Source organism: Protopterus annectens, chromosome 5.part1 (genome assembly GCF_019279795.1).
Source record: "Protopterus annectens isolate FY-2018-M chromosome 5.part1, PAN1.0, whole genome shotgun sequence".
NCBI lineage: Eukaryota > Metazoa > Chordata > Ceratodontiformes > Protopteridae > Protopterus > Protopterus annectens.
Genome location: NC_056736.1, coordinates 730,491,102 through 730,515,661, shown reverse-complemented (window position 1 = coordinate 730,515,661; position 24,560 = coordinate 730,491,102). Strand labels below are relative to the sequence as shown.

Genomic DNA, 24,560 nt, shown 5'->3' with positions numbered 1-24,560 from the left:
TAAAGTAATCGAGTTATTATCTCTTTAAGTAACTTAAAGAGTAACCCTGGTTTCAAGTCGTAGAGCAAAGGACTAATATGCTGCAGTGTTAAGGAGCAGCTTTCATTGCCAGCGGAACAGGGTTTGAATCTTTTTTAAATCCTTATTGTCTATGTCCACCCATACATCTTTTGTGCTGCAGAACTGTTGTCCTGTTGAATTTTTAAGTGACTTTGATGTGGTGTTTAACTTTCCCTGGTGTCTGTTGTCACCCCCAGTATTGCAAGGTCTGCTCATTAGTCTAGGGGAGTTATACCCCACATACAAACATAGACACAACCCCAACCTCCTCACCAGATCACACTCACAGACTCATTCACCCATTCACACACACACACACACACACACACACACACACATGCACACACAACCAAGGGATTCTCTGAGTCACTTAGCTACATAAATGCCTTGCCACAGGCATTTCATGGTGGGCATCACATGGTCAATTGCTTCTGCCCCAGAATGTCTTATTAAAATATATAGCTTAGATGAGGATATGGCCCACATCCTAGTTCAGAGTATGTCACAACTGTGGATTAATCAAAATATGGAACTGTGAGAGCACTTAACTTTACCTCATGGCTTAAAATGCAGCAAATGTGAGCTCAATAAATGTACATTCTGGCTTACGTTTTTGCTTTCTAGTTGTAACAATTACAGTGTATGTTTTCATTTTCTTTTCTGTTTTAGGTTAAGGGTCTGCCTGAAGGCTTTGGTTGTCCCAAAATAGGCTCCAACTACTCTGTTCATACAGTAGAAAAGACATGGAAGGCATTGCAAGATTTCAAGGAAGGCAATGCTATTTTCACATTCCCTAACACACCTGTCAAATGTGCAGGAGCTCCACAAAAGATCATGTACCTGTCAGAAACATACTTCAGAAAGGTAAATATGCACTGGGGATTTTTTTTCTTTGTTTCCTCTTTTTATGAGTAAAATTTGTCTCTCTCTCTCTCTCTCTATATATATATATATATATTTTTGTATACATTATGGACATGTTTGCAATGTGTGTGTGTGTGTGTGTGTGTGTGTGTGTGTGTGTGTGTGTGTACATCTGTATGTGTGTGTACATCTGTATGTGTGTGCACGTGTGAGAGAGAGATAGCTGTACTTATAGCCCTTTTACTGCTAAATTATAAAACATAAAAATATTTGAAATACGTTTCTTTCTAGTAAAGTCCTGTTTATTATTTATTTATTGACTGGGAAAGTCCACTGGGCCCAATAACCCATTTTCAGTGGAGGCCCAGGGAGAAAAGCTCCATACAATCACAGAAATCTTTATATAACATCAGCTTAACTTTGACAGTCAAGAAAGTTTTTACATAATACAATTTGAAGTAGATATACAAGACAAATGCATATTATAGAGGTATACAGTACGATAAAATAAACCCAGTGTTTTACATTTTTAGTAATTCTGTTTGTATATTCTCATAAGTAAGAATACTGTTTAATCAATTCTGTTAATTCAGCCACAGAAATAAAGAAAGCAAGAGAGATTGGATATGAAGACAGATTGTGTAAACTGCAACTATATTACGTTAGTAAAAGTATTTGTAGTGTACAGTGGCCAAAAAATTTAAGGTGGTTTAATCATATGACTAAAAGAACAGACAAGGTTATTGAGATAGTGTTTTGTTAGTGCAAATTTAAATGTTTTTAAAGAGTCTAGTTGACATAGCCGGACTTAGGCATAGGCCAACTAGGCGACCGCCTAGGGCGCCGCTATAGCAGGGGCGCTTTTCCACTATTTATTTGGTGCAGGTAGACCAGGATGGGGGCACTGGGTGGTGTGGTGGGGGGCACTGCGGAGACCTTTTGCCTAGGGCACCAGTTGACCTATGGCTGCTCCTGCTAGTTGAGTAATAGAGAGAGGGAATGCATTCCAAAGTTTGGCAATGGCATGAGAACAGAGACATTGTCCATCTCTTTTGTTGGGTTAAGTTATGGTTAAGAGTTGTTTGTTAGAGGACCTAAGGTGCAGAGTAGGGGTGTGTGTTTGTATTATAGTTTGAAGGGATGGGCAGTAGTTTGGATTATTTAGTAGTTTGTGGGTGAGAGTAAGTTGGGAGTAATGTAGGTAATGAGGGAACTCAAACCAGTTTATAGATTTAATGGCCAGCAAAGATGTGTGCGAGTTGGCATGTTGGAGACAAATTTAACTATTTTATAGAAGCACAACTGCAGTTTGTTCAGGAGAGATGTCTGTAGGTTTGTGAAAATGGGGCAACCATAGAGATGGGAGGGTAGAAGTAGACTATTAGTTAGTTTCAACTTGGTAGACTTGTCCAAATAGAATTTGCCAAGCTTAAAATGGGTCTTTTTGATTTGGCCGAGTATATGATTCTCAAAGTATAGTCTGTCATCAGTTGTGATGCCAAGTAGTTTGGCTGTTTTTACAATTTCAATTTTTGTATTGTTTTGAGAGAGTATTTTAAAGTCTAGAGTTAGAATTTTGGTTGTGAAGGGCAAAAAAAAAAAAAAACGAAAAAAGTTGTCTTCTTATTTCCTTAAAAGTATGGTTTGTTCACTGAAACCCTGAAGAAAATACTGATGCCAACCCTCTGTAGACATAATGTTTTTTTAAAGTAGAGGAGAATGACATGGGAATCATGCACATTTATACAGTGTGTTGATGACAGTTCTGACATAACATATGATCACACGGCCTAGTTTTCCCAACTACAGTATTGTGCTTTCTGGAATTTATTTTGCATTGCATCTCCAGAAATGGAGTATTCTTTTTTTTTTTTTTTAATAAAATATTTTTTAATAAAAATCTTTGGAGTGTGGGATTCTTAGACTTCCATTTTATCTTGGAGTAACAAAACAGTAACAAAACACACTAACAAACACCACAGCCCCTACCCAAACCCCTTAACACACACACACACACACACACACACACACACACACACACACACACACACACACACACACTTACCTGAATACATGGCCATAGCAGAACTTTAGAAGCGCGAAATTCAAAACCTCCAGTATTCGAGGTTTTAAATTTCACGCTTCTAAACATTCACTGTTATGTGGATTCGGCTTCCTGTGCTCGAGATACTGAAATTCGAGATTTCAGTATTTCGAGCTTCTGAAGTGAACCCATATATATATATATATATATATATATATAAATATATACACATATATACATATATATATATATATATATATATATATATATATATACATAAATAGATAGACTGATATGAATATGGATTGATTGCAGTTTGTTGACCAGGAAAGTCTGTATGGGAAAAAAGCAAAAACTTTTCAGTTGAGGCCTCAGAGAAAAGTTCCACACAAAAATTATACTGTATGACAAAGGCCATACAAGATAACAATTGCAGTAGAGAGACACAGGATTAAACAAAAACTTTCAGTGAAGTACACGAGTATAATTCATAGGTTAATAGGAGGTTACTAAATTGTTGGTCTTAGAACCCTTACAAGCTTAGCCATATTAATCCTGAGTTGCCGCAATTGTCCTTGTTTTAAATGGATGTAATTCGCAAAGTGAGTGTATGTTGTTAATCCCGAGTTGCTCCAGTTGTCCTTGTTAGATGGACATAATTCACCAGGCAAGTCTGTGTGATCAACATCGATCAAAAATCAAGTCTTGCAACGTTGTGTTGAACCTACATTGATAAACATTGGATAAATTCAAGTTGCAGCACTGCAGTAGTGTGTGAGAGTAACAAAACTGGGTATTTTGATTTGCTGCCAGTGATCAAGTTGAAGTAGAACGAGACAACATACTGCAAATAAATACTTTTAAATGAGAGAGAGGAATAACAGTTGATAAGTACTTAAATAAATGCTGTCTTATCTATTTTGACATTGTAAAATGTATTTTAAATGTATTCTGCCTCACATTGTTATATTATATAACTTAAAATATTTTGTTTTTACTGCATGCCCTAACTTTTCTCCATGGACCTCCATTGAAAAAGGAGCCTTTGTGCCCAGTCAGACTTTCCCAATCAACAAATAATAAAATAAAGAGATTAATATATGAAGAAAGAGTGAAAATTATATATGGGAGAATTATATTTTGAAACAGAAGGAGGCAAAAAATTGCATATAGCGGCATTACAATGCAGTGAAATTGTATGTAGAGTAGTTTTTGGTACTTACAGTTGATAGGATCAAAGGATGTTACTAGGCTAATGACCCTAGGGCCCTTACAAGTCTAGCCAAGTTGAACCCTTGTTCCCAAGAGTGTCTAAAATCAGCACCAGTTACCCTTATCCCGGAGGAATACAGGTGGAACCTATGGTCAAATTTATGGTTACCTATCCAATCATCCAAATTGCACTTAAATAGGGTCAACAAGGGACTTAGTTTAACATGAATTGGAAGTTTGTTCCAGAGATGATATAACCTGTGTGAGACAAAGCTTTCTCTCCAGCAAGTTCTGTTGATGTCACATGACAGGTTAAGGTCCTTAAAGCGAGTGACTTGCGTACCATTTGACTTACGGATGTGTAGCATTTTGGTTACGGCAGGATCACAGATTGCTTTAGATTGCACAGGTTGTCTCTAAGTAGTCTGTATGATACTGAGAAAAGTGAAAGTGATTTCAGTCTGTCCACATATTGCATGTGCTGAAGACACTGAATTCTCTTTGTAAGAAACATTTGTGGTCTCTCCAATTGCTGCGGGTGCTTGTAGAGGTACATACCAAAGGGAACATTGTGCTATATTATTAGCATGATGAGTGAACAGTACAGTACAGGAGGTTATGACTTTCTTTGTTCTGGAAGCTATGCCCTTACTTATTAGGTGGGCAGTATACAGTGCCCTTCTTACCATTGTGGAGACATGGTCAAAGGTATTAGCTTGGGGTTGAGCTAGAGCATAACCAGCAATTATTTGGGTCATTGTTTAAGTTGATTTTTGAAAACTTTTACTTTTTCAATGCTTTAAGTGTAATGGTAGGGAGTGCCAAAGTTTAGAGAGACAGCAAGAGATGAGTGAGTTAGCAGCAGCATTAGATTTGGTGGTGAGTAAAAATTATTTATTTTAAGGGTGTATAGTTCCCTGGCTGGGGAATAATGTTTGATTTGTTTTTTTGTTTTGTTTTTTGTTTTTTTGTGCTGGGCTGATTTCTGGTTTATAAATTAGATTATGGGCAATAAAAAGTTGTTATTAGGTAAGATATTGTGAGGGCTGTTGCCAGTATAATTATATTAAGGTTTCTCTCTTTTGATTTCTCCAAGTCTTTTGGATTTCTAATACCATGATGGGAATGGACCCTATTCCTAAGTCAAAGTATGATTAAAGTTCATGAAGTTAGGATTGTTTGACCTTTGATGTCAGCCAGAAGTGCTCTTTGCAGCACCTGCAGTGTGCCCAGTAGTGACTCCTTCTGCAATGTGTATAGAGTTACATGTATCGGTAACATATCTAAATACAATTGTAGATTATTTTTATAAGACCCATTGCTCCTACTACTATTGGAACTGTCTGAATATCTTTCTTCCACATTGCTCTTGTTTCTGCCTGCAAATCCTGCTATTTTATGACTTTGTGTCTCTCTGTACGCAAGACACTGTAGTTACTGGGTGTAGCGATTTCAGTGATCAATGCTAATTCTGTCTTCTTTTCATGGACCACTATGTGTAGATGTCCTTCAAGGATGCATCTGCAGTCCTTACAAATGGGCAACACCACAGTTATGTGGTACATCAACAAACAGGGAGGCACACATTCATACCCTCTATGCCGGATGGCAATGGACCTCTGGAATGTGGCCCTGAGTTTCAACATTCAGTTACAAGCAATTTTTGTGCCAGGAAAAGAAAATATACTAGCAGACATCCTAAGCAGAACTACCACGGATGCCCATGAATGGATGCTGCATCCGGACATCTTCAAAACCATTACAGGGAAATGGGGACTACCAGAAATAGACTTATTTGCATCCCCACACAATCACCAACTGAAAAAATTCTGCACAAGGACGTACCACCCACTTGCTTGGAAAGTGGACTCCCTATCTTTCAGTTGGAAAAACCTGACAACATATGCATTTCCACCTCTTCCTTTGATGCACAAGGTGCTATTGAAGATCAAAGAAGACCGTCCAAGGATCATCCTGATAGCTCCAGACTGGCCAAGGCAACATTGGTACCCATTACTGAGGAGTATGTCTCGGGAACAAATATGGCCTCTGCCCCTAGTTCCTTTACTGTTAACACAGAACAACTTCAAAACCCTGCATCCAAACCTGGTGTCTAACCAGGCACATCCAACAATTAGAACTTCTACCGTGGGTTCTAACTAAAAGAATACAGGATGTAAGTAATATGTCCTCTGCAGACCACCTCAAAGCCCTTTCCCTGTTTCTGTCTCCTAAAGGCTATTGAGGGGAGATCTATGTCTGGCATGCAGCCGTTTTTGGACTGCACTCTGATGGACCTCCTGCTTATCCACAAAACAAACGGCACCAGAATTACCCATTCTAAAGACTTAAACCTTGCCTGTGATATAAATATGACCTGTTGGAGAGAAAAGTATGTATCCCAGTGAATACCCCTTCACTGGAACAGACTCCCCATCCATGTGAAGTAGAGTTCATCCCTAACCCAATTCAGGTGTATCTTGGACAATTGAATGGAGAACAGGAAATTCGTCCATGGTTTAGCATCTATATCTCTAGTGGACACAGGCAGCCTGTTAATGTCTAATGTGCAAGACCCTTGTTTGTAATTGTTTCATCTCCTAAGCCCTTGCTTACACTTATCAAGGATACCAGAACTTCTCAGAGAATTGTGATGTATGACTAAGCTTTAAAAAGGCTCAGCGGTCATTAGCTTAGTTTACACTTATGACCTTATACAAAAGCAGTTGTTTGTATTTGTTTTTATTCATTATGGCAAGATTTTGTGCTATAAGAATTAGGTCTGGAGTATCTGTATTTGTGTTGATTAAAGTGATGCAATATAGTTCAGGAGAAATGATTAGCACATAGCTGGAATTGCAGAGCTTTTGATTTTCTGGGTTTGTTTGAGCATTATGGCCTGCAGGACTGGTATAAAGGAAGGATTTGATGTGTGAGAGCAATGCTATTAGTAATAGAAGTAGTGTGTGGAAAACTGTATCCGGGGGAAATATCCAGGACCTGGTCATCACCAATATGGGTAACCGGTGTTTCACACCAGAGGTCAACTCCACACTGGTCAGATCCGACCACAAGCTAATCACCCTAGACATCCATATCCCACCCCCCATTAAGGAAACCACCATCAAAAACTACTCCAAAGCCAACTTCATGCTTCTTAAGACAGAAGTGGCAAGCTTCACGACACCCATGCAGATGGAAAATAGAGGTATGACTGCTGAATCTTACACAAATGCACTGTATAAGCACATACACGAGTGCATGGATCGTGCCATCCCCAACAGAACCAAGAAGCTGTTCTGCAAAAAAAGGAAGCCAATCTGGCGGTCCCCTGCCATAAACAAACTCTACAACAGAAGGAAGAAGCTGTTGCAAAAAAGAGTAAAAATCCCAAGATTGGAGGAACTGTCTGGTAAGCCTCCGCAAGAAGCTAAGATCCCTCTTAAAATCCTCCAAAGCCAGTTACGAAAATAAAATCGCCACTGATTCCAAAGACAACCACAAAGCATTCTACAGCTATGTCAAGAATCTCAATGGCAACACTCAGATCTGCTCTGAGCTACAGCACAATGGCACTAAATGTACAGAACCAACTGATATTGCCAACATCCTGGCAGATAGGTTCAGTGCTAACTTTACCCGCTCTCTCCCTCCAAAGGGCCCATCTTAATGCTGGAAGAATGCAAAGACCCTGTAATCACAGATGAACAAGTAGAGACTGCACTCTCCAAAGCCAAGAACACAGCATCCATGGGACCAGACAACATCCCAGGCTGCGTACTGCGTGAACTACAGAATGAACTGGCACCCCATGTAAGTACCATGTTCAGTCATAGCCTCACCTCAGGCTATGTGCCTAATGAATGGTGCACAGCGACGGTTATCCCACTCCACAAAGGGGGTGCCACCACAGACCCAAGGCCATGGGACATATCATCTTGGAGCTTATAAACATAGACATAGGTAACCTCCATACCCTGGACCCCACTCAGTTTGGGTTTGTAAAAGGTAGATCATGTCTACTAAACCTGATTAACTTCTTTGAAGCAGTCACTAGAGCCGTAGATGAGGACAAGGTAGTGAACACAGCCTATCTTGACCTCGCCAAGACTTTCAATATCATCCCCCACTATGGAATTATAGGTAAACTCACTAAACTGGGCATAAATCCCTATGTCACAAGATGGGTGGCCAACTGGCTCACTGACAGAACCCACACAGTAAAAGTAGCCAACTCCAAGTCCGACTTCAGACCAGTGACGAGTGGAGTACCACAGAGTTCAGTCCTCAGTCCTCTCCTGTTCGGCATCTACTTCTCTGAAGTGCAAGCCAACACAGAAGGTCTTTGGCTAACAAAGTTCACAGATTACTGCAAACTGAGAGCCATAATAGAATCAGCTAATGATGTAGACATTCTACAAAAGGGCCTCACAGAGACAGATGCTTGGTGTCAAAGTCATGGCCTCAAGCTCAGTGCCAAGAAGTGCATTGTCAACCCCTTTGAACTCAGTACCCATGAACTACCACATAGGCGGTAGCTCACTAAACGCTAAAAGTATGATGAGAGAACTTGGGACACAGGTGGACAGTAGTCTCTCCTTTGATAACCACATCGCCACAGTAGTCAGGTAATTCTTCTACGTGGCACACCTTATCACAAAACAGTTCTCCTCTAGAAAAAAGGAGGTCATTGTTCCTCTCTACTCATCCCTCATCAGACCCATTATAGAGTACAATGCCCCATTTGGCATGTCTCTCTCTCAAGACACTTACAACAATTGAAAAGGCCACAGACGTACCTCACTAAGAGGATTGCCGGCCTCAAACAGATGCCATACGCAGACCATCTCAAAAAACTCCAGCTCTACTCCATCGCATATCGCCTACTCAGATGTGAACTCTGCCTAACATACAAAGCTATGTCAAACCCAGGGCTGTTAGACATGCTACACTTAAGAAAATCCCAATCTCTCTGAACCACACACTCCAGGGACCTAAACCTTGTCACCACAATAAACAGAACATGCTGGAGGGATAGATTCCTGTCCCAGAGACTTCCCATACTCTGGAACAAACTACCCATTCATGTCAAGCAAAGCTCCTCATTGGCCCTCTTTAAGAAAAATATTGACGACTGGATGGAAAATAGAAAATTCACCCCAGAGATCACTTTTGCGGCACTGCTTGACAGGGGCACAGGAAAATAATTTTCTTGGGTGGCGAAAGCCAGGGAACCTTTTTGGCTAGCCTTATATAGGCCCCAGGGCCAATAGCCTAGTACCTACCTAAGAACTTATGAACCTTTGTTATGGTAAGGGCTATGTGCGTATCATATTTTAGGGAGCAGTCTATTGTGACACTAAGCAACTTAATGCTACCAATTCTATTATAGTGCTGTTGGAGGAGATATTGTGAAGTGGGTTATTGGGTACTGTGGGTTTATTATTGGAGAATATCATTAGCTTTGTCTTTTAGGATTTAGAATGAATTGTCTTTCTTTGAGGAAATGCTCAATGTCTTTGTAAACACTGTGGGCTTTAGACAGGAGTTCAGGGAGGGAGGTGCTATGCAAATAACAGTGGAATGGTCTGCATACTCTGTAATAGTAGCTTGTGTGGATGCAGAACTAAGATTGTTTGTAAAGAGTACAGGGCCAAGAACAGAGCCTTGTGGGACTCCTACAGTAACAGGTAAAAGGGTAGAGATTTCATCATTCCATATAACAGCTTGTTGGCTGCTGGAACCAAGTGATGGATGATAGTGAAAGATGGATAGACGATAATTCTTGAAGTAGTTTATGATGGGATTCAGTGTCAAATGCTTTTGACATATCCAAGAAAATGGAGGAGACAAGGCTGTTATTATTTCTATGGTGGTTGATGATGTCTGTGAAACTTAATAGGGCTGTTGTGGTGCAATGTCTTGGTCTGAAACCATGTTGAGATTTGGAGAGAAGGTTATTTTGTAGTAGATAGGCTAGTAGTTGAGAATGTATACACTTTTCAAGAATTTTGGTAATGGTTGAACGTATAGCAATGGGTCTGTATTTGGAAAATTCTGTGGATAGGGTACCCTTATGCGGAGAAATGATGTAGGAGAGTTTCCAGAGCACTGATACATATTATTCAGTAATGGCATCATTAATAAGTAAGGAGATTGGGTATGAAATAGAGTCAGCTGCTGGTTTAAGAAATGTGCTTGTGAGTTGATCTACTACAAGTCTGAAGGGTTTTAGTTGAAGAAGGAGTTTTTTTAATGTATGTAGTCTGAACGGGCTGAAATGAGAAGATAGCAGATTGCTTGTTAGGAGCTGTGGGGTTGAATAGAGGGATATAGTTATTGTTTACTAAGGCCTGAATGGAGTTTATAAAATGTGTGTTGAATTGGGCTGCAATGCTAATGTTAGAATTAAGGATGGTAGGTGAGGGGGAAGTGGTTTGTCCTGGATTTAAGAGTTATTTAATGGAGTGCCAGAATTTCTGAGGGCTGTTTTTATGTTTTTGTTGGATCAGGGTTGTAGTAGGATTTTTTATCTGATGAATATGTTTTTTAGCCAAGTTTCCTAGTTGGCGGAAGTTGTGAAGGGAAGCTAGGGTTTTAGATGACTGATAGTTTAGCCATGCTATGTCTCTTTGTTTCATAATTTTTATGGTGTCTTTCGTTAGCCAATGAGTTGATGTTGATTTGTGGTGAATTAATAGGAGCTAGCATGTTTAGGATACTTAAGAATGAGTTGTTGAACTTGACAGCTTCGTCAAGGGGAAGTTGTCTTAAGGGGGGCCAGTTGTGATGTTTTAAGAGGGTATTAAAGGTATCAAAGGAGAAGTGTTTTTGGTACGAACATGCTTATAGATGGTGGTTTTAGTTGAGTGTGCTTTGTGCCTAATTAGATATGTAGGGAAGAAGGGAGTCTAGGAGGCAGCCAAACTGTGAGCATAAGTTTGGGCGATTGGAGAGAATCCAGTCAAGTATGGAATATTTATTTTAGTGTTTGTCCACTCTTATAGGTGTGTCAATGAGTTGGGAGAAATCTAAGAATCTGATATAATTTTTTGGATTTATGGAGGAGCATGTGGTCCAATCAGAATTAATTTTGGATTTATGGAGGAGCATGTGGTCCAATCAGAATTAAATTTGCCTAAGATTACAATTTCTTGATTGTATGTAGTAGTTGTTTCCGGGGGAAGATATACTGCTATGACGATGATGGACTTATTTATGTTGAGTTGAAGACGTGAGATTAAGATTTCAGGGTCATTAGCTAGGGGAGCGGTAGAGTATACTTGTTACAGGATAAGGCTGCTCTTGTATATGATTTCTAAGCTGCCGCCTTGGTTGTGTAGTCTGTCAGATCTAAGAATATTATAATCTTGGGGCAAGGATTCTTCACTTTTATTATCACTCTTTAGCCAAGTTTTAGTAAATGTTGCAATGTCTGGGGAATATAGTGACAAGGTAGCTTGGAATTAAGGTATTTGTTTAGAATAATTCTGAGGTTAATGTTTAAGATTAGTACGTCAGATGAAGTACGTGTGAAGGGTGGTGAATTTAGCAGATCAGAGTGTTGTTGTAAGAGGGGTGTCTGAAAGTGTGGGTTAGGTCCTGCATTAGGATGAATGTCACCACTGAGATAAAGTAGATAGGACTTTATTAAGAAGCTGTGGGAAGGATTGATGGTGATACTGGGCATGCCTCCATCTGCCTACAGGAAGCACAGCTTATAGTAGTTGCATAGGATGTGTGGGGTTGATTTGAAGAGTATTTAGGTGTAAAATGGATGGGAGTGTTATAAAATGATTGTGGAGATATACTGATGTAGATGAGCAGGTAAGATGTAGGAGGGTAAATAGGAGCAGTTGATGTGATTGTATGTAGAACTTGGAGATGGTGAAAGGAGGTAAGGTGATAAGCTGTGATTAGGGTAATAAGAAATACACTGAGTAGTAACATATTAAAAATGGAGGGATTAGAATAGAAAAGAGTAATGAGAGGTGAATGCTACTGTATCAGAGTAAGTGTTGAGGTAATAATGATAGATGAGTGGATAGTTGGGAAAAATGGGATAGTGTGAGTGTGAGTTTCATTGGAGTGGTTTAAGAAGAAAGTGGTTAAGGACAGTGATGCAGAGAGTGTTGGCTAAAATTGGGTGATAGGTGGGAGGGATAAAATTGAATTTGGATGTTATTGGTTGATTAAGCAGAAGGCGTGGTTATATAAGTATACATTTGAGGAAAGTGGGGGTGGGTGGGAATGGGGGTAGGGTAGGGGAGTGGAGTGAGCCCAGAATGGGTTGGACCCACCCAGGACTAATCACAATAAAGCAAAAGTGAAAAAACAAAACAAAAAACTATCTCTAGGAGAAAAAAGGGTTTAGGAATTAATTGAAGTGAAAGATGGAGGGAAAGAAGCACATACAGAAACAGTAAAGGAAGTGAAGGTTTGATAAAGGATGTAGAAACTTCTGAGACAGAGACGTGAGAGAGAGAAAATATATAACTATGTAAATTGGTACTTGAAAAATTAGTCTCTTAGTGTTAAGATTAACTGCTAACAGATTATACTACTGAAACATGCTCTAAGGGAAATATAATAGAATCACAAGAGGTAGGGACAGGAATAACATGGAAAGATATTGGTAACCAAGTATCCCTGATAACATGCTCCCAGAATTTATACCAGATCACAATTTTTCAGCAGATACACTGAACATACATTAGAATAGTGACTTCAGTATTCTCCTGTTGTGCATATGGAGGAACCAGGTCACTATGAAATTTGGTTGATAAAGCTACTGGAGGGGACAACAGAGCTGGAGAACTTGAAAAATTTAGAATAGCCGCTTAGTTGTTCACGGACTTCCGTTTTATAATTGGTGGAATCAAGTTGCTTTGAAATTTTGGTTGATAAAGCCACTGGAGGGGTACTTTATAGCTGGAGAACTTTGGGAATTCAAAGCACGCTATGGTGGGAAGCTCGGCACTGGAGACATGAAATTTAAAAATCTTTAAAAATTTAAACATGTATATTCTTTCTTTTTAGCACATTCAGCTGCTGCCTTATTTTTGCCCACTCCTGGTTTTATTTCCATTCTCACTTGCCACCTACATGCTTTTGCTAAACTAAACAGGGAAGTCATCTTGGACTTGTTATCCTCATATTTTAAAACTTTCATTATGCTTGGATCTGATGAGGTCAGTAGTTGTGTATGCAGTCCAACAACTACAGAGATATACATGTAATCAGTGCTGTGGAGGTCCTTACCTCCTTCAGAATGAAGAATATATAATATTGGTATACACTGATTTTTATATATCATTTGATACGCGTGAAGCATTTGTTTTGTTTTTCTGTCTAACTTATCCAGTACTTTTTGGGGCCAGTATGTCACCCCAAAATTGTAAGTCAGAACAGGAACAGCAAATTGTTTTATAGTTTGGACATTATTCCTAGACGTCAGGGCTGTTTTCGGTACTAATTTTAGTCTTCTAAAATATTCCTTACTGAGTGTTATTCATATTTGTTCATATTTTATTGTTGATCCTTCATAAATTCCCAAATATTTATACAATCCCTCCTGCTCAAGCTGTTTTGTAGCACATTACTGTCCCAAAGCTTTCCTGCTTTAAATGTATCATTTATCAAGCCCAAATTACATTCTTATATCATTTGAGAAAGTTTTTAACACTTGCACATGTGCTTTCAGCTCCTCATTTAATGAACTATACAGTTTTAAATCATCCACAAAAAGCTTTAAGGGCAAGACAAAAGAGCAGTGTGGTGACAAAGAGTCACACAGGAATATCCTCCTCAGAGTTTTTATCCCTGGGATAATAAATTGCAGCTAAGCCATGATAAAGGACAAAGTGGTTTGCCACTGTTTCATGGTCACTGTAGTGTAACTGATCAATGAATGATATATCTTATACATCTGTAAGACCTTCTTTGTATACTGCAAACAAAATCCAGCACCCTGAGTGTGTATAGCAAAATAACTGATTTATTGACAACCAAACCGGTTTCAGCAGTTAGCTTTCTTCATTGGTATGGTCAAAATGATTAGACAATCCTTATTTATACATTATTCAATTAAAGCATATGACATCATTTCTTGTTTAGATAAATTTTAAACAAGACACTAATCTAATACATGACCACAAAATGCAAATAAAATAAAACAGTGGAAAAAGAAAAATGTAATCCACAATAAACCATCATAATGAGAGACTCACATATATTCCAGAATGATACTATTGATAACATATTAAATAATAATGATAAATATATCGGACCAGTGAAAATTATTTCAAAATGGAAATTAAAAAATAAAAATGTTTGTAACCATAGTAGAATATTGGTAACAAATAATTTATAACTCATCATTGAGGCCTGGTGGAAACAAACCACCCAATTTGATTATCCATTTAGTTTCCTTGCTGTTTAACAGTTTGTGCCATCCAGTTTTGAACGCTCTGTGGCCAACAATCTTGTCAGTACAAATGAATGAGAAATGTGCCATCTTGTGTACAACAGTATGTTTGTAAAGAGCGTTGGTAGTCCTGGCATTTCTAATGTCACCTAAATGCTCAGAGATATGAGTACGCAGCTGTCTAGAAGTTTGACCAATGTAAAATGCCCGACATGTACATGTGGCTAAATAGATCACCCAGTCCATGCTGCAATTGGCAAAATGATTAATGTTGAATATCCTGCCTGTATTCTTGCTAGTAAATTCCTTTGTTGTAAATATATATTTACAAAAAGAGCAGTGACCACAAGGATGACAACCAATTAATCTATCTCCTGACATAGTAATCTGGGTCATGCCGACATCCTGAGATTTCACAGGTTCACAGGTTCATACTAGGCCATCTGCCCAAGGGCATTTATAAGCCTAGCCCATAGTTATGTGGCTTTCGCCACCCCTTTAGTTTGAATAAAAGCTATGCCTATCATTTTTCTGTGCCTCTGTCAAGCAGTGACACTGAAGTAATCCCTGGGGTATATCTGCAATCTCCCATCCATTGGTCAAGATTCCTCTTGAACAAGGCCAGCGAGGTGCTCTGCCTCACATGTACCGGGATTTTGTTCCACAGCATAGGGAGTCTCTGGGTGATGAATCTGTCCCTCCAGCACATTCTATTTATAACCGTGTCAAGGTTTAAGTCTCCGCCCTTGTGGTTCTGAGGGATCTAGATTTTTGAGGTGAAGCATATTCATCAAATCTGGGTTTGACATGGCCTTATATGTCAGGCACAGGTCACCTCTGAGCAAGCGGTATGAGACTGAATAGAGCTGGAGTTCTTTCAGTCGGGCAGCATAAGACATATTTTTGAGACCCTTTATCCTTTTGGTGAGGAACTTTTGGGGCCTTTCAAGCTGCAGCAGGTGTCTGGTCAGATACATTCGAACGGGCATTGTACTCAATCATAGGTCTAATGAGTGATGAGTACAGGGGGACGATGACCTCCCTTGATCTAGATGTGAATCCCTTCATGATCAGGTGGGCGATATAGAAGGTTTTCCTACCTACTTTAGCAACATGAGTGTCAAACGAAAGGCTACTGTCAACTTGGGTCCCCAGATCCCTGATGACTTTTTCTGTGCTCAGTGAATTGCCACCTATATGGTAGCTAGGGGTAACCTTGTTTTTCCCGAAGGGTATGACTATGCATTTTTTGGCGTTTAACTTCAGGCCATGGCTCTGGCACCAGTTATCCGCTTTCTGTGAGGCCCTTCTGGAGGATATCTGTGTCAGATGTGTTTTCGACTATGGCCCAGTTTGCAGTCATCTGCAAACTTTGTCAGCCATAACCCTCCTGTGTTTGCTTGTACTTCAGAAAAGTAGATGCCGAACAAGAGTGGACCCAGGACTGAGCCCTGTGGGACACCACTTGTGACAGGCTTTGAGTCTGACATGGCTCCAGCAACTCTGACCCTGTGGGTTCTGTCACTTAGCCAGTTTGCAACCCATCTTGTGATGTATGGGTTTACATTCAAGCTGATGAGTTTTTCGATGATACCTGAGTGGGGTATTGTGGAAGGCCTTTGCCAGGTCGAGGTAGGCTGTATGGACTGCCTTTCCCTCATCAATGGCCTTGGTGACTGTCTCGAAAAAGTCAACCAAGTTTAAGAGGCAGGATCTGCCTTTGACAAAGCCAAACTGGGTTGGATCCAAAGTCTGCAAGTTCCCTATGTCTTTATTTATGAGTTCCATTGTGATCCTCTCCATGGCTTTGCAGATAAGGCTTGTCAAGCTAATGGGGCGGTAATTTCCAGGGTCCGTGGAGGCACCGCCCTTATGAAGTGGGACCACAGTCGCCGTGCGCCACTCCTTGGGTACGTATCCTGAGGTGAGGCTAAGATTAAACAGCTGTCCTAACTGTGGGTTTAATTCCTCGTTGAGTTCATGAAGCACACAGCCGGGGACACCATCCGGTCCCATGGATGCTGTGTTTTTTGCCTTAGTGAGGGCAGTTCTCACCTGGGCGTTGGAGATGTTTGGGGGGCTACAGTCCTCTGGAATAGATATCTCTCCTTTTGGGGGGGAGGGGGAGAAGTTTGCACTGAACCTGTCAGCCAGTATGTTAGCAATGTGTGTAGGTTCAGTAATTTTCACATCATTTTGAACTAATTCTGAGCATATCTGGGAGTTTCCTCCTAGGTTTCTAACATAGCTAAAGAAGGCCTTATGATTGTCTTTAGAGTCCTTGGTGATTTTTCTCTCAAAATTTGCCTTGGATGATTTTATGAGAGCTCTTAATTTTTACTTATAATGATCAAAGGTGTCTTACCTTTCAAGGATTTTGCTCTATCTTGTAGTAGCTTCCTCCTTTTGTTGTAGAGCTTGTTTATGGCTGGGGTCCACCAGACTGGACGCTTGCCTTTGGTACAGAGAGTCTTAGTTTTGTTTGGGATTGCCTGATCCATGCAGTCCTGTAGGTGCTGGTAGAAGGCATTTGTAAGTGATTCAGCGGTTTGAGTAATGTTTACCACTGGCTCAGGGGCCTTAAAGGAGACCACACTAGTTTTTAGAAGTGTGAAATCGGCTTTTGAGAAGTTTTTCACTGTGGTCTTTTTTGTTTCAGGTGGGGGCGGGATGAGGACCTCCAGCGAGATTAGTTTATGATCTGATCTCACCAGTGAGGGGTATACTTCGGTGTTGAACATTTTGATCCCATGTTCGTGATGATGAGATCAAGTATGTTTTCTCCTCTTGTGGGGATGGTGACTAGTTGTTCCATGGCATTTGAGTTTATAAACTCCAGGAATCTTTGGGTTAGAGTGTTCAGGCTTGAGTAGTGTTCCCAGTCTATATTAGGGTAGTTGAAGTCACCTAGTATGATGGTGTTTGGAGATACATTTATCCTCCAATGTTTTCAGGAAGGCCATGTGAGGTTCCTGAGTTTGAGAGGGTGGCCTGTAACATGCTACAAATTGCAGAGCAGTCTTGCCTATGGTTAATTGCACCTGGATGGTCTCCGATGCATCGTGCGTTGCCACCAACCTTAAGGTGTGGGTGTCCTTTATGAATATGGACACCCCCCTCCTTTCTTGGTGTTGTCCGGATTTTGGGGCCGGAACGCATGATATGAGGTGAAACCTGTTAGTGCTGGGGTGCTCTCAGGAGCCTTGAACCAGGTTTCTGTCACAGCACAGACATCGATGTTCTCCATATTGAGAAGGGCCTCGAGTGCCTGCATCTTGAGATTGAGACTTCTGGCATTGAGCAGCATTATCCTTAGTTTTTTTCCTTTTTGGTGTTCTAGGGTGGTAGGTTTAGAATTTGAGCCTTGCCTAAAAAAGGCACTATGGGGGTGGCAAGAGCCTTTGCCAATATTCGGAATCCCAGGGTGACAGGTGCAAGCCGTCCCTTGAAGCAGCGTGGCTTGTCCAGCATGTCATCCCAGGCAGACAGACATTGGATCCCCTTTGAATGACACCAGAATTTAAGCCAATTATTAAAGCTGATCATTTTATCACTGTATTGTGGCATCATTCTAGGTGAAGGTAGGATACTGCTCAAGGTCAGGGTCATACCTGCCTGGGCTACATAATCAGAGAGCTCCTCGATGTCCCTTTTCATGTAGTCCAAGGAGGTACGTCTCAGGTCGTTGACACCAGCGTGGACAATGACTGAGTCGTACTTGTACCTGCTGTTGAGAGACCTGAGTGCTTGCGTTATGTGGCGGATTCTAGCGCCCGACAGGCAGCTTACTGTGACCTTCTCCTTACTCAGTCTGGTGAGCGGGACGTCAGTGTGTCTGACTATGGAATCACCAATGACAAGTGTGTCTGGCATTTTGTTTGGCCTTAAGGGCTGTGACTGTTTGACACTCTGACTGTGTGGTCTATGTGTTGCATGTGTTGGGTCGTGAGGTGGTAGTTGTTTGGGTGTCTGCTTTGGTGGCCTCTGCTGTTTTGGTAAATTTTTGATCAGAGCCTCCAGTATGTCTTTGTGTGAGTATGTGTATGATTTGAAGTTGTGATGGTACCATGTGTGACTGGGTATGTATTGTGTGTGGTTACCTTCTCCTCCTGTCTGGTCTTGCCAGTCCTATGTTGAGAGAGCTCAGCCTCCAGTTTGGCCGTATAGTTGCATCTCTCATGTATTTGTGTTTTGTGGGAGAAGGAGAGGATTGTCTGTGTACATGAGGCAATTGTAACATTGCCTCAATATTCCCAGGTTCACCAGTTGAGCTGGAGAGGACACTAGCAACTGATCCCTCGACATACTAGAAGTAGTAGATAAAGAGACTTTCAAATGACTCCGGGGGAAGTGGGTTTTAGGCTGGTGGGGTACTATCTATAATAAGAGTGCTTTATCAAGGTGCAAGTACTGTAGGAGTAAGTGCTAGGCTTTACAGATAGAGAATAGTCTACTTGGGAATCAAGTAGAGATGAACTTTTCAGTTATAGGATATGCTGGTTAGATCAGCAGTACAGCTCGAGGAAGGTAGTTCTAAGGGAAAATTTGAAGAGTGGAATTTAGATGGCCCGAATAGTTTAACCTTGTTTAACCGCCGCTGCTCTTGTGTGCAACAGTGGCAACTCTGCGCTAAATCGCGCTAACGCACGTTTAGCGTGTTTTTGATTTGATTCTTTTATAATGTGAGAAATGTGATCCTAAAGTTTTGCCTTTACGATAGGAGTAAAGACATCTCTCGTCTAACCACTTGCCAAGATGTGTGTTTGCAGTATATCCAATGATGACTAATAATGTCTTGTAATTGGTAGGTGTTCCTGCCAAAAGTAGTTACTAATCTAAGTAGCTGACCTGAGGACTGAGCAGTCCTATCTTTATAGCCCAATAGCATAAGAATGCTAGAGGAACTGTTTCTGTCAATAGTGAAATGAACATAGACTGTTCTAATGTGCATAACATTTCTGATTATGTATTAACATCCATGGAAGAGCTTTTGCTGAATAAAGGTCTAGGTTTTATTCCTGGTTTCTTTGTTGATGAAAGCACATTTGCATCAGATGTTATGGATTTTTGTAGAAGACTGATTTTAAAAATATTTTTTGATCAACAGGATTTAACTCAAAGATCCACTGAATTTCGATTCTTACCTTCCAAGTTTTGTCCTCCAATGGACAAACACGTAGCCATATTCCAGAATGCTGTTCTCAAAGATCTACACCACCAGTTGGGTACAGGAAACACTATCAGAAATAATTTAAATGCTCAGGAACAACAGGCACTTAGCAATCTTAGAAAAAATACAGATATCACTATTCTTCCTGCTGATAAGAGTGGGGCAATTGTGGTTATGAATTCCAGTTATTACTGGGCTGAAGGTAAAAGACAAGTGTCAAATACTCAGCATTATCTACATATGCCCATTGACCCAACACCTAAATTCAAACAGGAAATAGATAACTTTTTACAGCTTGCTGTTGAAGAGGGTATTGTCAGTGTAAAAACGAAATTTCATCTTAGTGTTCAGGATCCAGTTAAACAATATTTGTATCTTTTGCCCAAAATTCATAAATCCCTCTCTACACCTCCTGGTAGACCTATTGTTTCAGGTATTGGATCACTGACAGAACCATTATCAGTTTTCCTGACTCAATATCTAAAGCCCCTGTTGTCACATGTACGGGCTAGACTACAGGATACTACTGAATTCCTGCAGATTGTCTCTGAATCACAACTGGTAGCCAATTGGATTATGTGTACTCTAGATGTCACATCATTATATACCAGTATACCACATTGGGCATGTCTATTGGCATTGGAATATTGGCTACTTAGGACCAACCTCTATAGTCCAGGATTTAATACTTTACTTATCTGTATGGCTGAACACGTTCTAACTAAGAACGTGTTCTATTTTCAAGATCAATGTTACTGGCAAATTCAGGGCACGGCGATGGGTGCCTCTTTTGCACCTATCTATGCAGATCTCTTCATGGGATATGTGGAAGATCAGATTATATATAATGAAACACACAATTTATATTTGCCTGAAATGGATATTTGGAGACGGCACCTGGACGACGGTTGGTTTGGAAAGGGGGAATTGAGTATCTTATGGAATTTGTGGAATATTTGAATAGCAATAAATGGGGTGTTAGATTTACAGTAAACCATGACACACACCAAATTGATTTTTTGGATGTCCACTTAAGCAAGGAAGTGGATAATACTCTTCGTACCACTGTGCATAGAAAATATCCACAATACATGCCTCTAGCCTCCACCCTAAACACATCATAAGAAATATTCCCAAATCTCAATTTATTAGAATTAAGAGAATATGTTCATCTCATGTAGACCTTCAACATTGTCAGAATGATCTTTCAAACAGATTCATACAGCGAGGGTATAACAAAATGGATGTCCAATCTGCAGCTAGTATGACCAACAATTTATCCAGGGACAGTTTATTGGGCTATAAAGATAGGACTGCTCAGTCCTCAGGTCAGCTACTTAGATTAGTAACTACTTTTGGCAGGAACACCTACCAATTACAAGATATTATTAGTCATCATTAGACTATACTGCAAACAAACACACATCTTGGCAAGTGGTTAGACGAGAGATGTCTTTACTCCTATCATAAAGGCAAAACTTTAGGATCACATTTCTCACATTACAAAAGAATCACATCTCAGGATGTCTGCATGACCCAGATTACTATGTCAGGAGATAGATTAATTGGTTGTCATCCTTGTGGTCACTGCTCTTTTTGTAAATATATATTTACAACAAAGGAATTTACTAGCAAGAATACAGGCAGGATATTCAACATTAATCATTTTGCCAATTGCAGCACGGACTGGGTGATCTATTTAGCCACATGTACATGTCGGGCATTTTACATTGGTCAAACTTCTAGACAGCTGCGTATTCGTATCTCTGAGCATTTAGGTGACATCAGAAATGCCAGGACTACCAACGCTCTGTACAAACATACTGTTGTACACAAGACGGCTCATTTCTCATTCATTTGTACTGACAAGATTGTTGGCCACAGAGCATTCAAAACTGGATGGCACAAACTGTTAAACAGCAAGGAAACTAAATGGATAATCAAATTGGGTGGTTTGTTTCCACCAGGCCTCAATGATAAGTTATAAATCATTTGTTACCAATATTCTACTATGATTACAAACATTTTTATTTTTTAATTTCCATTTTGAAATAATTTTCACTGGTCCGATATATCTATCATTATTATTTAATATGTTATCAATAGTATAATTCTGGAATATATGTGAGTCTCTCATTATGATGGTTTATTGTGGATTACATTTTTCTTTTTCCACTGTTTTATTTTATTTACATTTTGTGGTCATGTATTAGATTAGTGTCTTATTTAAAATGTATCTAAACAGGAAATTATGTCATATGCTTTAATTGAATAATGTATAAATAAGGACTGTCTAATCATTTTGACCATACCACTGAAGAAAGCTAACTGCTGAAACCGGTTTGGTTGTCAATAAATCAGTTCTTTTGCTATACACACTCAGGGTGCTGGATTTTGTTTGCAGTATTCAAGGTTGGTTTATCCGTGCATCAACCGTGCGTGCTAGCCTGCTCATCTGTACGAAGAACTTCTTTGTCCATGAATGTTGGATGCTGTCAGATGCTTTTTGTAGTCTCTACATGCCATACTTAGATTCTTCCCCCTTTTTACAATCCTCAATTATGACTTGAATAACAAATGATTTTTTGCTCGATGTGATTTTTTTCTTATCCTTTTGTTCTGTTGTCATGATTGAGTTTTCCTGTAAATTACTATAAACTCTGTTGTCATCAGTTCCAGTATATAGTTTGTACATCAGTGAAAGGCAAGTTATTGGTCTATAGTTTTTAGGGTAGTTTACAGGTTCACTCTTAAGGAGGAGTTTTTTTTCCTGTTGTTAACCAGGTTAGTGTGTGTTAACCAGGTTAGTGTGTGTGTCTAGGGTGCACATTTAAGTAGTTCTTACTCAGGGTTAAATCTTCATGTAAAGATGTTAGTACTTTTAGCCAAAAGTTAGGTACTATATCTGGGCCTCAGATTGCCATTTAGGAGCTTTTCTTAATTTTGTTTGAGTTTCTTTGGCTGTTACTTCATCTCATTCCATATCCTGTACATTTGAACTTACTGCTTCTTTTACTTCTAGCCATTCATCATCTTTTTTATGTTCATAGGAGCTTCAGAAATATTTCTCCAAAATGTGTCTATTTCTTCTTTTTTTGGGGGGTTGGGGTGTTCCTGATCCTTTTGCTTTGTTTCATAATTCTTTATAAAACTTTTTTTGATCATTAATGAATTGCTTATTTTGTACTTTTGTTTTATATTTATCTGCACAATCTCTTAAGTTTTTCTGCCTGTACTGATATCTTTATTATTTGCAGTAGTGTATGATAGATCCTGGTTGGTTCTAATACTGTGCATTCTTTTTATCATGTCTGTCTTTCTAAGTATTTTTTGGTGATCTGTTCCCTCCTTTATCCTCTTCTAGCAGTGACATTTCGTCTTTCTTGTTTGCTTTGTATTTTCCTCGATCCGGTACTTCCACTATGTCATTTGATTTCTTTCTTTCTTTTCCCTTATTGCCCTATATTTTGTTATTAATTTAGCTGCACAGTAATATATCCTGTTTACTTATGTTATGTCACATATATTTCTTTTAATAGGTTGATTACTGTGTTCATTTGTTTTATCTGACTTCTAACATTTTGGGTCTTATTCATTGTTTGTAATCTTATTTCTTTCATTGATCTTAATAAGTCTGTCCATCCCTATTAAGTCAAGCTATGCTTCCCTTAGATCATTTTCCTCTAAATTGAGGTAATATGCTTTGTTCTTTGTTTCCTGTGGGCATTGTACAGAAAGTTCCAGAACATCTTCCTGCAACGTATTCTTTTCAGCTGCATCGTGCATCATCTATTGCTCCTTCATATCGGAACTCACTGGCCTATCAGTTCACAATATTGACCGTGTCAGAGTTGCCATATTTTCCTGCTTCCTCCCTTGCTCTCCAACTCCAACTGGACTTTTGTACTACTTTCATACTGAAGACTCCAGAGTATCTTCATGTGGCAACTGATCAGATGCTTACCATTTCAACTGTTTCTCTTTAATTTGGGGACTCTGTTCCATCATGCTGTGACTTTACCCAAGTTAGATTTTCTACACTAAATCCTTCACTTCCCAGGTAATCCATAACTTCAGTTTCTATTTCTTTAACTTCTCCATTGCTAATCATTGTTTCTACTTTCACCCTTTGTTTTCTTAATTTTTGTATTGTGAAATTTTCCATATCTGGATGCCCTTGCCTATATCCCTCTTCAAATGTCGTTGGTGCTGCTCTTTTTGTATTGATTAGTTTTGCTTTTTCCTTTGCATAAGTATTGCACCATATTAAATCTCTTTTTCTTGTCCATGTCCATATTTCTTCCTCAGATGTCTCTCACTCCTCCTGTTTCTCCTTACTTGGGGGTCTCATTGTTCCATCATGCTGTAACATAAACTGTGTTAGGTTTTCTGCACTAAGTCCTTCACTTTGTAGGTTTTTCATAACTTCATCTTCTATTTGTTTAACGTCTGTTTCACTAATCTTTTTTTCTACATTTCTCCTTTGTGATCTTATATTTGTATTGGGAAATTTTCCATAGCTGGGTGCCTTAGCCTGTATTTCTCTTTAAATATCACTGGAGTTGCTTTTTGTATTTATTACTTTGGCTTTCTCCTTTGTATAAATATTGTACCATATCAGATGTCTCTTTCTTTCCCCTGTCCATTCTTTTTATGCCTTTCAAAAATCTCTAGGTTTTGTTATTTAACAACTCCCACACCAACAGGAGGTAATCAGGTGTCTGCATTAGACATTACTTCTTCCTTTAAAATGTATTTAAAATAAAGTCACTCACACCTTTACA

At 39.5% G+C, this 24,560-nt stretch overlaps 1 protein-coding gene across 4 annotated transcripts in view; it reads left to right on the top strand.

Annotated features, from left to right (window-relative positions):
* SQOR (sulfide quinone oxidoreductase) overlaps positions 1-24,560 on the top strand; it is an 802,763-nt gene that overhangs the window by 632,314 nt on the left and 145,889 nt on the right. For all 4 annotated transcript variants that reach the window (XM_044073360.1, XM_044073363.1, XM_044073361.1 and 1 more), the window contains one exon: positions 730-924. In XM_044073360.1, coding sequence (XP_043929295.1) covers positions 730-924 — 195 coding nt within the window. The remainder of the gene's footprint in view (positions 1-729; positions 925-24,560) is intronic.